The sequence below is a fragment of the Cebidichthys violaceus genome, unplaced genomic scaffold (genome assembly GCF_023349555.1).
Source record: "Cebidichthys violaceus isolate CVI_PGR_0920_01 unplaced genomic scaffold, fCebVio1.0.p SCAF_12, whole genome shotgun sequence".
NCBI lineage: Eukaryota > Metazoa > Chordata > Actinopteri > Perciformes > Stichaeidae > Cebidichthys > Cebidichthys violaceus.
The window spans coordinates 14,828,748-14,846,694 of record NW_027176285.1 but is presented as its reverse complement, the minus strand read 5'-3'; the positions used below and the strand labels follow the sequence as shown (position 1 = coordinate 14,846,694).

The following is a 17,947-nucleotide window of genomic DNA, read 5'->3' as shown; positions in this document are numbered from 1 at the left end:
CTCCACCATTCATAATTTCTCTTTGCACTTCACGAACCCAATAGCGACAAGATTGAAGTGCAAATAAGGCTCGCGTTCCGCCGAGCAGAGCTCGCTCCGTCTAGTGTTTGAAGATGAGGTCACAGGGGAAGGAATGCCCATCAAGATTCAAGAAACCGAACAACTCGCCCATTAATTCAATAAGATAGCATAATGTGTCCCTAGATGTGCAAGGCAGACTCCACATTGGATGAAAACATGATTAGACCCCCTTTAGTTTCGCACTGTCTACATTGATTTATCGACGACGCATTTCCGAAATGTGCGTGGAGAATCTCCACGCTGCATGCTCTTTTAATTTTGGCCCATCAGGCTCATTCTCTCTATTCCGCAGTAAATAGATTTCATAGCTGCCAGCCATACAGCTCGAACAACCGAGTGCTTTTCTGCCTCTGCCAGTGCTTTCTCTTTCTCTGTAGCTCGTGGGTTCAGCATTGTTCGGAAATCAAACTCAAAAGCTCACCGGATTGGTTCGCCGCTGCCTCTCTAAAGAAACCGCGGGTGCTGATTGGTAGTCCACTGGAGGCAGGAGAGAGAGGGCTTTGTGCCCATTGCTGTTAATGTTGTGTAGGTGGCGTGGCGCAGTGGGCACCGGGGCTAAGTGGAGGTGGTGCATGGCAGCCCCAGACACTCCCGGTGATTGATTTCCTCTTCGGAGGCGAGGCATGTGGAGTGCACATCCGCTGTTTTTTTGCCTGACACGATGGTGTGACTGTGTGATCTATGAGCCACCTGTGGCCGGGATTTTCTGATTTATACGCCGCCGACGACAGAGCTGACTGTGCCAGTGTTAGTAATGGCTCCGTGTGACCGCGGCCCCCTGAAGAACAGTTCCACCCTGCCGTGTAGAGAGAAAGCTTTTCACGTGCTCGTTGTTTGCTCTAAGTCAAATCTCTCGCATAATGCTGGCCGTGTATTTCCTCCTCCTTCCCTTAGCCCTGAATTGAGCCCCGGGGGGGGGGGGGGGGGGCTCTTGGCGGCTTAATGTCCTCACAACATCGCCCATGATTTCTAGATACAACCTGAACTGACGGAGGACAGAACCAGATGGACTGGGATTTTTTTATTTTTTTTTTTCCCTGATTCGGCATTATTTAATGCCTTCATTATTGCTGTCTCTGTGCTCTGATTTTGTCATGAGCCAGATTGCATATTGTCAAAAAAAAAAATCTATTTACATTTAGAAAGTAATTCGCGGAATTACCACACACACACACACACACACACACACACACACACACACACACACACACACAGTCATCCAGACGCCTCTTTGTAGTCATCACCTGTGGATAACTGACTGTCACCACTTAACAACTCCACTCCCTGACATTTGCCTCACCTCACTGACAGTTGTATGTCACATTCTAAAAATAGAATGAAGTTTCCGTTTGCTTCGCTGTTTGTTTGACAGTAACGGAACAGTGTGTCTCTAAGTCACCTCGGCACCACAGTTCTCATCAAGTCTTCTCATCACAGTATCGAGTACAAACTTTCGGCAGTGGTATAAATTGCATTAAAACACTCGCTGAATGTTGTTTGTTCAGCTCTGAGCAGCGGTGGCGGCCCTGAGCCACGAGCTGGAGGTCATGTGACATGCAGCCCTTCATCAAAATGGAAGGGTGCGATATCCCCCCGTAGCAGAAGTCCAGCAGACATAATGTGTAGTTCACATATTCATCTGACTTGACATTCAGCTTTGCACAATGTCTGACTGCAAAAAGAAAAAAAAAAAGGAAAAAGAAGACTGCAAGGAAGAGCGTGACTTACTGATTTCCTTGAACCGCAGGTCACAGTTTAAACTGAATTTTTGCGCCTGTGGAATATGAATGCGTTTGACTAGTTTCGCCCACAACCTCTCGTACGGATCTCGGTGCCAACCTTCTGCTGCTGTAGAATAATAGGAAACCGTATCGCCTCGAGATGTTCACTCTGGTGGACACGCGGCCCTTTGAGGATTTGAAAAAGTCAAAAATCCACAGAGTTGCTTGTTGCAGCAGGGATGTGATACAAATAGCTTCAACCCCCCCCCCATCCCCCTCAATACGAGTGGATAATGATAAAAGTCACATACGATGAGGGAAAGCAAATTCAATTAAGCAAATGGGTAGCTTCAAAGACATCTCTAATTAAGGGAATTACAGAAAATATGTAATTAAGCCATTTGCTTAGAACAAGAACAATATCCTTTAGAGATTGCTTATGATTCAGTGCAACATGAATTACTGGAAATTCATTTTTTTGTGAATTATTATGGAAGCAAAATAAGATCAAGTTGACATACAGATGTGTTAAAAACTGTGACACGAATGGGATACAATTTGCAGGGATTGTTGCCCAATAGAGACATACTGTATAATGGGCAGAAACATTAAAGGGTCACATCTGCACATTATTCATGAGTAATGATTTAATTGCACAGCTGGAGCTTTTCGCCCCGCCCGACCCCTACGTCAAACCACACACGGACGGAATCAAAAGCCTGATCAAAGACCGGAGACTCTCTGTATGATGTGAACCAGATTTGCTATGAAAACATTCCCTTTATGTGTGAAGGTTCCGTCAGTCAGCGGGGGAAATGTTTTATTCATTGTTTCTACGCTTCAGAGGGCCGCATATATGTCTGTGTTTTTTTTTTTTCTGATTTGGGTTTAGTCGGGAGGATACAGTAAGCGAGGCGGAGGTTGTTCGTACAGTAGGTCAAGTCAAGTATGTACTGGTGGTCAAGGGAGGAATCTAAAGTGTGTGAACGGAGGGCGTACGTAACGCTCGTTAACCCAGAAAGGTGACTGTTGGTTCACTTTCTGGGTTCAAAACTGCCTTTTTTTTAAAAAAAAAACAAGCTCCAGCTGTAGCTTATTGGCATCAGAGAAACAGCCCACATGGAAAGCAATTAGCCACCCTGATGCTCTCAAAGTGTAGTCTGATGAACAAAGCTTCCAGTTCGATAATAAAGACGGGGCGTTCTCTTCAATGCAGGGTGTAGGAGCGTCTGAGCGGAGAGGCTGGGACAAACAGTGCAACAAACGCGGTGACGAAAGAATGGGGTTAACAATCGGCGCCCTGTGGACATCTGATGTTCATGCGTTCCTCATTAGCATAATTATGCATCTCCGCATTTGGCAGAATTAATTCTGGAGATGCAGGGGCTCCAAGTTATGAATTAAAACAATTAATCTGCGGGATATTTGCAGGAATAGTCGATGAATTGTTTATTTTATCAAAATTGTGAGAAACAAAAACACTTTTTATATATATATATATATATATATATATATATATATATATATATATATATATATATATATATATATAAATATAAACAAGTTATTAATTACGCTCCACGATGACCCGCGTCGTGTTTCCCTGTTCTCTGAAAGCACAGATTGGTGTCCCGCAAAGCACATTTCTTTTTGAAATTTTCTCATTATCTCAACCTCAGTCGGTCACTCTGGATTTCTAAGTGAAGTCGTGGAACAGCTGAAATGTGCTCGAGGCTTTTAAATTTGAGGAGCTGCACACCACTCAAGAGGAGCGAGTGGGCGACTCCTCGATGGCTCCCTCTCACTCTCCCCTCCGGGCTCCAGTCGACCGGACAGCCTCTGTCTGTGAGGTGAAGACGGGTTGTTAGGCAGATGGTGACTGAATGACTTGATTTAACCCGTCCGGCTCCAGCCTCGCACCTCCTCACTGTTCTGTGACTTTCGATCGTGTTTAATTCGCTTTAGACTCATTAGACAAAGCGTAAAGCAAACTGGATTTGAACTTCTGTAACAACCAAAGAACTTTGATTTTTGAGGTGAAGGCGCGCCGCATGTTTTTGTGCATGAAGGACGTCTTCATAAACATTTGAATTCATCCCTTCCCTAAATCTGACGCAGATGTGAAAACCAAATAAAAAAAAACAAATAAGAAATGCTGGTGTTTAAAGCTTTGCTCGCAAAAGAAGTGCCGCGGTGTGACTGATTTTGTGCGCCAATGGAAAGGCTGCCTAATGAGAGCTAATTACATCATGACGCTAATTGATGTGTCAGCCAAGGCTTTTAATAAAGGCTGCAGACAGTCCCCTGCTTTTTAGTTTCCAGCCTTTGAACAAAAACATGCAACGCACCGTATTCTATAATGAAATCACAACGCTGGAAGTATAGAGGCCAACGCATTCATCAAATAACCTTAACCTTTTTAAAAAAAAACGTTCTTATGCTGCCAAACACACACATGAACGAAGCAGGTAACACACGTCTTCTTTTTACGCGTCCTGCCTGTAGCTGCTGAGCACAGTGTGTCAGTTCTGTAGAGTATGCATGCATGCGGTCTCCTTTTGTACTGGCATGTGGCTACCTAAATGTGCTGTTGTTGTTTATGGCTGTGTGTGTGTGTGTGTGTGTGTGTGTGTGTGTGTGTGTGTGTGGGTTAAAGCCCCAGTGCCCATGTAATATGATTGCTGTGCAGCTTGCTGTGCCTCAGAGGTGCGTTGCATAGTTATTGAGGCCAGGGAAAGGCCACCGGGGTTTCTGTCTAATGCAGTTTTAACACCTGAATATAGCTGCACAGACACACCTTGGATAGGACGCTCTGAACTCCTTTTTATAAATGACTTTAAAACACTGCGTGCCTTGGTGTGTGTGTGTGTGTGTGTGTGTGTGTGTGTGTGTGTGTGTGTGTGTGTGTGTGTGTGTGTGTGGGGGGTGATAAAGTGGAGGAAAAAGGAAAGAAAGGAAGTGAGAGAGAAAGAGAGAGAGAGAGAGAGAGACGGTAGGTACGGAAAAACTAGAACATTTCTCATACCAGCAAAAGTATAATGTGTGTGTGTGTGTGTGTGTGTGTGTGTGTGTGTGTGTGTGTGTGTGTGTGTGTGTGTGTGTGTGTGTGTGTGTGTGTGTGTGTGTGTGTGGGGCCCCAACACCTGGCTGAGCATAGGTGTTGGCCAACTAGGGCAATATGTGAAAACGACCTTTCCGGCAATGAACATCGCATAAAGGAATGCAGGTAAGAAAGTGACCACGGTAGATCAGAGAGGTTACCCTGCTCTCCGCTCGGCCCAGCACACACATTCATCACCGGGCTTCCCATAGGGCACTTTGTATTTCACGGCGTTCACCGGGGTGCTTTATGGGGTAGGGTACCCATGTGGCGTCTTTGCTACACTTTGCACTTCGGTGTTTCTAAAGCACTATGCTGTACCGGTGGTTAAATATTGTACGGTTAAGCCCGTTAACTACAAATGAAATATACTATACATCGGTGCCGTTTCCTCCAGAATACAAACACTTTTCAGATAGATTGCCCCCTTTTTTTGTTAAAGTCACATTGTTATCACATACTGTGAAAACTGTCCTTGCTGGTGTGTTCAAGGATGCACCGACATCCGAGTTCGCTGTTGAAAAAGCGCTGCATTCCTCAAGCTATTAACATGGGATCAAACCCAGAAAGCATACATTACGCAGACGTTGTGAGACAGATCAAGGGGAGAATTCTTTTTTTTTCCTAAGTTCCCTCTTGCAGTTGCATTACTGTGCAAATGTGATGTAACTCTGACAAAATCAGAGGCAAAGAAAAAAAAAAATTGTTTTTGGATCGCTTATCTTTAAAGTCCTAATCCGTAAGCGTTCCGTTCTGGTCGATTTTGGCGACACCTGTGCTTACCGGTGATAACGCTAAGAAGTTCTTTACAATACAAACTCCCAGACTTCCGTTCCAAATGACTGGGGGCAGGAAAACATACTTTGTGCAGCTACCCTGTGAGAAATACTACCGAGGAAGACAAGCAACTCCTTCTTTGTTCAGGCCCGGTGAAAACGTCCTCGTACGTCTTCTTTATCGCGCTGTGCTTGTGTGCGATGAGAGCGCGATTCCTCCCGGAAAATGCCGGGGAACCGGCTGCTCGGCTCCTCCAAATTACGGCATTACAAGAGTTTTGCATTTGTTATGTCAAGTTATGCTCGTGCTTAATTCTTTTCTGTGAATCTAACACCGTTCAAATCCAGCGTAGGAATGACGGAATATGGATGTAATGGCAATAGTATTGCAAATTGGGTTTGATATGATTATAATGTTAAGGATTATAAAAGTTTTACACGTCTTTAATGTGGTAAAATAAATCCACTAACTGCCTGGAAGGTTGTAAATACGCATAAATGGTCAGAAGGAATATGAGGTTTTTCCAGCTTGTAGCACCATGCATAATTATATTGTTAATAAATGTAATGTGTATATGTGTGTGTGTGTGTGTGTGTGTGTGTGTGTTTTGCAGCTGCTGTCAGACAGTCAGATCAACATGGTGAAGGTGGTGAACTCGGTGAGCGATGCTCTCAACGCCATGCAGAAGGAGAACGTGGGCCTGAAGGCGCGCGTCAAGGCCGACCTGCAGAGGGCGCCGGTCAGAGGGGCCCGCTTCAAGGGCTGCGCCAACGGTAAGAGAAATGAGGCGCGGCCGGTACGATCCGTACCCGTCGTCCCGGCCGGATCTGATTCTTTCCTTTGTAGATCTGTGTGTCTGATTCTCAATGTGTCCCTCTGCCTCTGTGTATGTTATTCATACATCACCCCCCCCCCCCCTATATGTGTGACCTTCTGCCACTGTATTCCGCTCTGTGTCGTTGATCCCATCCTCTGTCAGCCCGACTCCACTATTCTTTTGAAATTGTATTCCAGTGTGTTCTATCATCCATTCGACTCACACATCTCCTGGTGGTATCAGTGTGTGTTTCCCTGGGCTACATCTCCACGCTATCCAGTGGCCTTGGTAGAGCTGTGGATTTGTTTTTGTTTTTTTTGTTTTTTTTCACTATACATGAGAAATGACTTGCATAGTCCACTGGGCTGTGTTGCTGAGAGGCAGAGAAAGGCCCGAGGCGTCGTCCCATTGGAAGGCTTTTAACCAGGCGCGGCATACCCAATGGCATTCCCCCCTGTTGGATTCCCCCTGCAAAGGTAGCCAAGGAGCACAGGAGCGAAGACTACTCGTGTATAGCACACGGCATGCAATAACACAGAGAGAGAGAGAGAGAGAGAGAGAGAGAGAGAGAGAGAGAGAGAGAGAGAGAGAGAGAGAGAGAGATTCACGTTTTTTTTTTGGGGGGGGGGGGAGAGAGCAGCGCGGGGAAGATGTCTCATAAATCTGCAAACATGAGTGCGAAGGCATGCGCTTTTTTTCTTTTGCGCTAAGGAGCTGAAGTGCTTCACACGGCTCATCGGGTTGTTTTATTAATTAATATGCTATCTTACAAACGGTTTGGGCCAGTGACATCATCAGCCCCCCCCCCCCCCGATCCTCCGCTGCTGAATGGGCCTCACGCGTCTGCTTTCTGTCAGCAATCCATCACCTGGGATTCTTACCTGCGCCTGATGATGGGTTGAAAATGAATCTAAAAGCTCGAATGTGCACCTTTTTTACTCTTAAAGTTAATGTCAGTGGATCTTCTGGGTACAGGAGTGTGACAGTACAGTTTCATGTCCTGATTATATGATTATATATATATATATATATATTTAGATATGTTTAAGTGTTGCTATATTGAATACAATTACAGATCTGTTGGGGATTTACATTGTGATGTGGTGTCAATTAAACTTGTCAGTAAATGTTTCAAATTAATTTGCACTATAAAGTAATGCATCATTTTATCTTAAGTCTCCCTAAAAGCTGATCAAGACCAAACACACCGTTACGCCAAAAATGTATTAACATCGCATGTTTGTGAAATCTCCAATTTCGGTTATTGTGCATTGAAAAATCTCCAGCAATAATCCCGCTGAAGTATCAGAAAAAGCTGAATGGACTGGTTGGATCTCTGTCCATGGTGCTGAACTTGTGTTTCACACAGTTGTATGCCTGACATCCCCTCTTCCAGATCTGTCTCAACCCGATTATCTGAAGCAATAAGCAAACAGATTCCTAAAAACACACCAGCATCCAGGGTGGCGATACATGTTCAGATCGTTAGCAGAACGTTACGTCGCAGCAGGTATTGAAGCTGAAGTCGTTACCAAAAAGATTGAGTCGACGTATTAGCTGCATGAGGAGAGCGAGAATAACTCGCAGCGTGATGCAGCAGGATGTGAAGCGTCGTCGCTGCTCTGACCAACTCAAAGCAGAGAATGATTTTAATGAGGCAACATTTAGTGCAGGACTGTCATTTTGCATTGCATCTGATTCAACGCGCGTTTGTGTTTTACACTGTGTCATATAGGGAAATGTCTGGTACAGTGTTCATAATCAGGGATGATTATGTATTAGCGCCGTGTGTTTTTTAAAAAAAAAATCCATTCCTGATCAACACGGTTTTTTTTTTTTGCAGCAAATTAATATATGAAAGATGTGTTTACTAAAACCAATGCATTTTTTTTTAGGAAGCCATTTTTTTTTTTTTTTTTGTGCAGTTTTATTCTTGAAGTTTAAAACAAAATAAAAATGTACATAAATTATTGGGTTTGTCTGTTTGGGGATTTTGGGGGTTACTGAAATATGCAGACCTGTTCGTACACAAAGCAGAGATCCAGCAGAGGCACTCTGGACCTCATGCTCCTCTCTGTGACATTAACACAAGAGATATGAGGAGAATAAAACACATCCTTGTTTACTTCTGTATGTTGTCCGCAAGGGAAGACCCCCACCTGTCCTCACAGCAGAAACACCTGACCTGTCACCATTCTGTCCTGGGCTCTAAACAGCCGAGGGAGGAGGGAATGACATCCTATTATTAAGCAGAAAAACCAGCTATTATTCTCCCCGGAGCAGACTGATTTGTCGGCGTTGCCGTCTATATAGAGCCAGGATTTAATCTGGCGCTGGACTAATTTGCTTTGACAATACCAAACGGTTCCAGGGAATCTTTTCTCTGTTATTTTTGTTTGTAATTGATCCCCCCCCCCCCACACATGTTCCATGTAAATGTGAATGTCAGGAGTAAAGCTGTAACAGTAATGCGGTTCAGCACCACGGAGAGCGCCTCACATCTTCTCAGCTCATGGCTCAGGGTGCAGGATTCTTTTGAAAGCACTCTTACATACAACACATGAAATATATTCATATAATATATATATATATATATATATATATATATATATATATATATATATATATATATAGTATGCTAAGTATTCGTTATTTGCTACATGTTTATGTTGTCCACCACGTCCCGCTTGAGATGTAGTTCTGTCCAGGTTTCCTCTCCACAGCAGCCGGCAGGCAAGTCTGTATTTTTTTTTTTTTGTTTGTGTGGAGCGCAGCCTTGACCTTTCATGGAGGACACTGAACTAGAGAACATCTATAAAAAAAAGAAATAACGGGAACATCAGTGCTGTTTAAAATTGATATACAACATACATCTTCTCTAAACACCCATGTTTATTTATTAGGTCGATATATATATATATATATCCGTGTTCTTATTATTATGCCACTCTCGTGCTGGGTTAGCTATCTCCATAGCTGAGATACGACAGCTCTTATATAGAATGTTTGTGCTGTATATGCTACGTAAATAACAGATGTTACGAACACATAATGCATCAAATTGTAACCCTATGTGAATTCTGACTGGGTCAGCGGGGACTGACCATCTATTATACAATAGGTAAAAAAAACCAAAAAACTGTATGCACATTCTCTAAACCGCACATTTTCTTACATTTCTTTACGTCTGTGTGCATACGTTTGAGCCACACACACACACACACCCACACACACACACACACACACACACACACACACACACATCTTTGGCTGCCTGTCTGTCCCACTGTGCCTGTGGATATTTGAAGTATTCATCTCTGTACTGTTTGCATTGGATTCCCATAAGAGCATATTAGATTTTCAAAGTTATACGAATCCAAACCTGACAGCGAGTGAAGCCCCATCTCAGCTCTGACGGTAGCGGGGCTTTTTTTTTTTACTGAGTTTTTACCAAAAACACCGTAGGAGTCCTTTACTTTTCAGGTCGTGCCGCTGCCCGACTTCGCTGTGCCGCTGCTGAAGTGAAAGCCCATTTCTGTTATTGTTACTGTTGCTGCCACATTAATTATTCAGCCGTATGAGCATTTCAAAACGCGAGAGAGGAAGACAAAGCATACATAAAAAGGTTAGACGCGGGACATGTGCAATGGTTGGATAGGACTACGGTGGGCTGCCACAGACGAGCAGCGTTAGCTGGAGAGGCGAGTACGGGGGGGGGGGGGGGGGGGGGGGGGGGCATTTAAATGAGTTCAGATCCCGCTGTGCGGTGCCTGTGATGTCAGAGTGACTTACTTTGAAGGGTTTATGCAACTGAGGATGAGATTCAGGACGGATACTCTCCTAGTCTGACAGGAGACCCATTTGCCAGAATGTTTGTACAACCAAAAATACGCTTCATAAATATGTTTCATATCAGCCTCGTATCGCTCTAGCAGAAAGAAAAACAAACGATTGGTTAGGTTTAACAGTAATGGAACAGCTTAACATACGACACATCAGGACAACGTAACACGAAAACAAGCTAAAGTCTTATGTGAACGCTAGACGGACTGTAGTTCTACAGCGCTTTTCTATTTTTTCAGGACTATCTAATCATTCATGTAAAATTCACGCACCGCAGGAACAGCCTGCGGGAGCAATTTGGGGTTAAGTGACATGGAGCTGAGGATTGAACCGCCGATCCTTCTGATTGAAGTCTGCTTACCGCTGAGCCACAGTCGCCCATGTAACAATATGCGACGAGTGCAACAATGTAAAGTCAACTCTTACTTTATGTTTCACACGGGACTCAGACTTTGGTCTCCTGGGGGAAAAGTCCTGTGTTTGTTCGACACAGTATGATCCGGCTAACAAGTAGCGTACCGTAGCTTATGACGCCAAGCCTTTGTTGGATCTGCTATTAGTGAGAACGATATATAGAATACATGGGACCATAAAGTCCACAATGGTTACAACAGGCAACAGGACGAATGGACACACAAGGATGTGACGCGTCATGCCAGTTTGGTAGCTGGGCTACATGTTGTCACAGTCAGTTAATGTCCGGGCAGCTTCGGTTTTCTGTCACGAAAAGAAGAACCGGGAAATGTTACCATGTATGCGACGGTGACGGTGATGAAAGTCGGAGCGCGGTAGTCGAGGATTAACGCGGAGAAACGGAAAAAGCTTGTGGTAGGCCGAGCGTTCCATATGGTGTGGTTGTACTTGTACGGCCTTTTCGAGAGCTCTGCTGGCTGTTTTCGGGGGTTTGACCCTGCGAAGGCCGGCATGCATAATCTATGACATTGTCCCTTCCTGGGGAATAGATTTTTGTATCCCTTGTGTAAAAACTGGTTTCTCAGTCACAGTGAAGGGCGCAGCTGTTCTGCTCCGCTGTAGCTTCCAAGTTCCCTGACGCCGTCTCTTCTTCTCTGCACTAACTTTCCCTCACCTCTCTCTTTTTCTGTCTGTTTCTCATTATGCTCTCTCTTCACTCTCCCCCGTCTCTCCTTGTCGCTCAAATCTATATATCTCACTGAGCCACGCTTCTTCCTCTCTCAGACTTCTACAACGTCTTCCGTTTCCTCCTGTTCCCTAAAACCTGTGTCATCTCAGTTCCCCGTCTCCGTGCGACACATCCGCGTCGCGTCTTCGCTCCGCCCTCGTGCCTTCCTGTCTCCGTTTTTCGACCTGCTCGTGTTCCGTCTTCATTCACGTTTATCTTCGCTGCACTTAGACTCCGTTGCACCACCGTGTCATCTATCAACCCACCTCGCCATATATCTTTCTTTTGTGTGTGTGTCTCCCACCTCCGCACGGCCATCCTCTACCTCCTCATTGCTCGTTCTAGCCTTTTTTTTTTTTTTCAAGAGCAGGGAGCTCTTTTTTTCGAGCTTTTTTCGAGAAAAAAAATTGTTGAGTAAGACAACACTTTGAGGTTTCATTTTGACAGGAAGACTTTCACAACACAGACCCAGCACCGCTCCTCCGTGTTAACTGCATACTTGCGTTCCTCTCTACGGCTGTAGACAGAGGACAAAAGTGTGACAAGTGTGATCTCATGTGTTCCTCGTTTCCTCTTTATTACTGATTACACTTTTACCGCTCCGAGGCAATCATTCCCTTTTGCAAGCCATATTGGATCTAATTTATTTCATGTCCCCGCGACTTTCACCTCTCCCCAGGCTCGCGTCCCCGTGACTGCGGTGATCTGTACGCCAGTGGTCAGAGAGAGGACGGCATCTACTCAGTGTTTCCTGTTCACCACCCTGCAGGCTTCCAGGTCTACTGCGACATGACCACAGACGGGGGAGGCTGGACGGTGAGTCAGTGGGAAACGTGCGCACACACACACACACACACACACACCCAGGCTGTATATGTATGTACCTAAAATATAGAAAAACATTCACTTGGGGGGTTATAATCATCATTATAAATAAGAGGCCTATTCACTACGTCTGCTTTTACAAATCTATTGTTGTTTACTTAATAACCACGACATAAAAATGATTCAAACTGCAACACCGGTTCCATTTGAATCCCAGTCATGCAGCACAAGACGTCACATGGAGTTGTTCTTTTTGTTCTTTTTTTTTTTTTACCGGACACCTGCTGTGATTACAGTTGCACTGCCTCAGCGTCGTCATGTAACAATCTGAAAAGGTCTCATCAGAGTTTGATCACAGCACAGCGAGGAGATCTTAAGTTTTCTCGCGGACCCGTTTGAAAGCAGTCCGTTCATTTTCATGTTTAGCTTCTTCTTCTTTTCTTTTTTTTTTTTTTTTTTCTTTTGTTTTTTCATTTAGAAAACAGAAAACTAATTAGTCACATCTAAGTGAGGACGGCATCAGGTAGCCTGCTGAAAGGGAGATGAATATAGAGGAGCGAGACAAAAGAAGGCCGATGAAACGGGGGCTTCTGAGAGGCGATGAACAGCGTTTAGTGGGACAAGTGAATGGTTCCATAATCACAAGGGGAGAGATGTTAGTTAGCTGTTACCGTGAGAGCTGATGGCAGAAACGTGAGTAAATCATAAGAGTCTAACATATGTGCTGTAGACGTGCACAGCCAGCTCACGTTAAAGACGGCCTCCATTCTGAATGTTCAACCACAGTCAAACTAAAACGACTGTTTCCATCAGAGCTGCTGCACGTCTGACCCGTCTGTGATGTTGGTTTTTGTAAATCTTGCATTCTCGTCTTTGTGGAATGATATTTTGACAGGATTTGGGATTCTTCAATGATGACACGGTGAAATATACTTAGAGTTTCTTTAAGTGTGTTGTGTGTGTGTTTTTTTTTTTTCCCTCTCCTTGATCAAACATCCGTCAGCTGTCTGGCCTTTGCTAAAGTAAACATCGCTGTTTAAGAGAGACTGTATACTGGAAGCGCTGCGTCTTTTGGGAATGACAGACAGCGAGGTGAACAAACATTGACACTGAGCTGTTTGAAGTTATATTTGGAAGTGTGGTTTAGATGCATTTTACTGTGCATGCGCGCACAAACACACACACACACACACACACACACACACACACACACACACCGTCCTACTGGTTAGAGCCATTTATTTCTCTTTGTTCTGAAGTATACTGTAGCAGTCCTCTGGGAAAGAAGAGCAGTTCTTAATAGAGAACTAAGGCCTTGTAACACTTTTAACAGTTTTGAAATTCCAGCTACATGAATCCATCACAACTGCTTTTTTTGTTTTTCTTTTTTTGACTGGTTGTGATGCGTTTATGAAGGCACCCAGGGGCCGGCTGTGGAATCTGTTCAAAAGTATTCAGGGATTGATTTGCAAGACATAAATTCCATGTCATGCAAGATGCATTCAAACTGCTTTGAGGGAATAAATACATGCTGCATTTTAGTCTGCTATCTTCCTGCAGCTTGTGGGTGTGATGCGGTCTTGTTGACATCACTGTCATGGATGTTTTAAACGTGTTTCGTGTGTGAAAATGTCATGAAAGGTGTAAAACCTGTTTTTAATACGGATCGTTTCCACTTAACGGCTTTACTAGAGATCTCCGGCTGCACATGCCAACGCATCTTTGTCTGTTCTTAGCTGCTTCTACGAAAAAAAAAAAAAAAAATGTCCAGCATAATAACCAATACTTAGCAGAAGCTTAGAAAAGCAAAATATATTCTCATCCTCTACAAACGCATACAGCACGTGTCAAACTTCCAACTCAAAGTCATGGCAGAGTGTGTGTGTGTGTGTGTGTGTGTGTGTGTGTGTGTGTGTGTGTGTGTGTGTGTGTGTGTGTGTGTGTGTGTGTGCGTGCACGCGCGCTTGGAAATCGGTGACTAACTGTGCGAGATGGGGAAGGTCGTCCCCTACCATCATCAAATAAAACAACACTGTCAGTTTGACAGAGTGCTTAGCACAGCACCATGGAATAGAGTTACATACCAGACAGTCGGTGGGTAAATGCTTGTGTCTGTGTGTGTGCGTGTGTGTGTGTGTGTGTGCATGAATTAATGTTTGTGCCAAACTGTGTGCGTCTATACATAAATAGCTTGGGAGTGCGATCGTGCTTTCAGCTTTCGCACAGGTCTCAGTAAGAAAGTGTTAAGTAGCGCCTGTTTGCGTGTCCCTTCATTAAAAAAAGAAAGGATTTCCGTAGCGGCTGAGATTGAAGCGATAACGCTGCTGCAGTGACCGATCGTGCCGTGTGCGTTGAGCTGATTGCGATCACGCCTCGTTAAGGTGGGGGGGGGGGGGGGGGGGGGGGGGGTGATGATGCATGGTGAGTTGAGTGGCTCACTGTCTGTCTGGCAGGGTTGAGCTTAAATAAGGGATGAGCCATATGCCGCCACCTCATTAGCATGCTTTTGACATAACGCAGCACCGTTTGCAGGAAGCCTGGGAGATGCGAAGGTTACGAAGAAGGCGAGGAGGAGAAGAGAGTGCAGGAGACAAAGGCGAGAGGGCCCGGTGAATACATCCCAATCTGATGTTGAGAGAGAGAGAGAGAGAGAGAGAGAGAGAGAGAGAGAGAGAGACGTACGGATACAAATAAATAATACGCAATAAGGGAACAGCAATTAGTTGTTTTTCTCCTCCGTTCTCTGAAATACATTCATTCAGATGAACTAAATCGTTCTGTTCTCTTGTATTTGCAGTGAAAGGGGTCGTCATTAGGGATAACGCCCGTGTCAGCGGTTCACATCACGAGGACGTTTGGCTCGCATGTCCGTTTGTATATCTGCATCTCTCGGTGTCCAAATTCACCAGAGCACACCAAAGATTTGTTTTTTGCATGCATGGGTTTTGTTGTTGTGTGGGTGCGCCATGCGGTGTTCGCGGTCTACGCTCATGATGCCCGACGAGCTTTTCTTAAGTTCGAAGGAAGAAAACAAAAAAAAAAGTCCATCAGAGGCCCTCAGCTGTTTGAAAAAAGGCAACAGCTTTGTTGTTCTCAAAGAAACTATTTTCCGTAACACTCTGCATGATGCACAGGCCGGCCGTACAAACCAACCCGGCCACCCACAAATATTTCTGACTCCATAAATGAGAAGCTAGCTTTTAAAACCAGGCGATTTGGGTATAAAACGACACACTGAGTAACGAAGCCGACGTTGTTTCAGAGAGAGAACACAAGAGAACATGAGAGGAAAATGATGTGTGGAGTAGAGGTATTCAACAGACAGATCCACAGTAATGAGTGCAGCGTGCTCCTGTATAAATACACTGGTGGTATAGAATGGGTGACTTATAGGTCACACATATACGTGCACTGGTGCCAGGTGTGCGTAGTGTTTGCTTTATGGAGCTGACAGCCACACCAACACAAAGAAGGTAAATGCTGTAGCAGGCGCTAAAACGTGGAAACTTGAGTTTCTGTCGTTTTGTCAGCCCAGACATTCTGATTTGGGTAAAAGCAAGTAGAGCCGAAGGGCAAGTGTACGTGACCTTAATCAAAAACCAAACAAAAGGAATATTTGAATCCATTTTTTCCATCCGATGTTCACTCCTTTTACTCAAATGTACACATAGGGAATGCAATTACACGCGACAAAACAAAAAGGTGAAAATGCCAATAAAAGACGCTGGAATTAAATCCCCTTTTCAGGACCATGGATAGTGGACACTTTATAAACTTCAATATTTAATGGAAAATAGCCACGCAACAGCACGGTGTACTGTCAGCATAGAAATAAATAAGCTGCAGTACAAACCTGCAAAGAAAACATTCTCCTTTTTCTGCTTTCCTGTGGAGGCGTTCATCACGTGATGTGGTGGATAATCTCACAAGCACGGACGCCGACAGTTGAAAGTCCGTTTCTGATTTTAGTGTTTGCCGCTAAAGACTATTCCCACGTTGCAGCACTTAACTTTTTATTTTTGGTATTTATATGCTATAAGTAGCATTAATCCCTATGAGGGGGGGGAATACATTTTATCTCAACCAGTGATGAAAATAATGTGATGGGGACATGTAGACCAGAATGCACCCACACTGTACATACAGTATATATACAGTACATACCGGTTATGTAGTGTTCATTTTGGGAGACGGGGTGAGGGGGTTCTTTTCATTTTAAAACAGTCGCTATACAACGGTGTCCTTTAGTGTCCATGAAGAACTAATGGGAGGAGAGGAGACTGGAGTACAGGTTGATGTGGATGGTTATCAGAGGAAATTGGTCAGTATTTCACCACCAGCCATAACTCAGGCCCTGGAGACTGTTTGACCACAGAGGGGTGATGGCAGATAGGACGTAAAAAGAAGAAAAACCTGTCATTACGAGGCCCCGAGCTCCTCAAAAGACACACACACACACACACACACACACACACACACACACGCATGAAAGAGTATTTTGACCTATACCAAAGAGACTATCTATACAATCAAAGAAGCGTACATATGCCATCTCTACGTACAGTAAATGTGTGGTCATATGTGCTTACAGACCCATGCTTTCTCACACACACACACACACACGCACACACACACACACACACACACACACACACACACACATATACTGAAATATGTATACACACAAGCCCCTCACTCAGATAAAGTAATCCTTTGGGCATGTGGTCTACCTGTTTCGGCAAAAGGGGGGGGGATTCCAAATGGCATTTAAACCCAGCCTGGCGGCTTAGGGTAATGTCTTCTATTATTACTATTTTATTTGTTAAAAGGAAGGGACTAAAAATGGCCGCGAGCATTAATAATGGATGAAAGTAGATATATATCGGAGTGCAGCGTAGGGCTGCATTATCAAATGGTGCTTTTATCAGAAGCACTGCAATCACTCTCAAATATACAATTCAGCTGAAGAACCGAAAAGTAAAAGTTTTGGATTGAACTGTACGATTGTGTGCATGTTGTATCGCCCCTTTGGAGGCTCGGAGTGCCTTTGAGCCTCTAAAGGAGTGTACGGTACGGGCTTTTCAGTGTCTCTATGTGTGCTCACGAGCTCTTCAATATTTCATCTCTGTTAGTTTATTGGTTTGGAAAAAAAAAAAAAAGAAGAGAATCCAGGATGGATGTTTTTCTGCGGTTGTGTCTTATCTGTAAATGTTTTGTAAGGCAGGGAAATTGAAAACTTCAGAGTACAATCGTAACTTTTGTTCAGAACATAATTGTTTTCGTAATGTTCAGATGGAGTGGACTGCGACTTTATTCAGATGCCACTTGACGGGGTTTTTTTTTTTTTAATTCACTCTCCTGGACGAGCGTGTGCTCCTGTCCTCGTTAAGCTGGTGCTGCTGAGAGGAAGCATGCAGCTGTCGACCAGCAGCGTCATCACAGGCGCGGTGTCGGACATCACTTAAGAAAACATTGACTGATTCATATATTCCCTCTCGGTTACGTGTGCAAATAGATGCCAATGGATTCCCAGTTATGTCGTTGCTGTTGGACCCACTGTATATATTTCTGCATGTTTTATTCAGTATTATAATTATATCCCCTGGAAAGTTAAAAGCAGTTTGATTCACTGTATTCACATG

At 44.2% G+C, this 17,947-nt stretch overlaps 1 protein-coding gene across 2 annotated transcripts in view; it reads left to right on the top strand.

Annotated features, from left to right (window-relative positions):
• fibcd1b (fibrinogen C domain containing 1b) overlaps nucleotides 1-17,947 on the top strand; it is an 87,971-nt gene that overhangs the window by 31,773 nt on the left and 38,251 nt on the right. For both annotated transcript variants that reach the window (XM_068706636.1, XM_068706637.1), the window contains 2 exons: nucleotides 6,293-6,452; nucleotides 12,160-12,296. In XM_068706636.1, coding sequence (XP_068562737.1) covers nucleotides 6,293-6,452; nucleotides 12,160-12,296 — 297 coding nt within the window. The remainder of the gene's footprint in view (nucleotides 1-6,292; nucleotides 6,453-12,159; nucleotides 12,297-17,947) is intronic.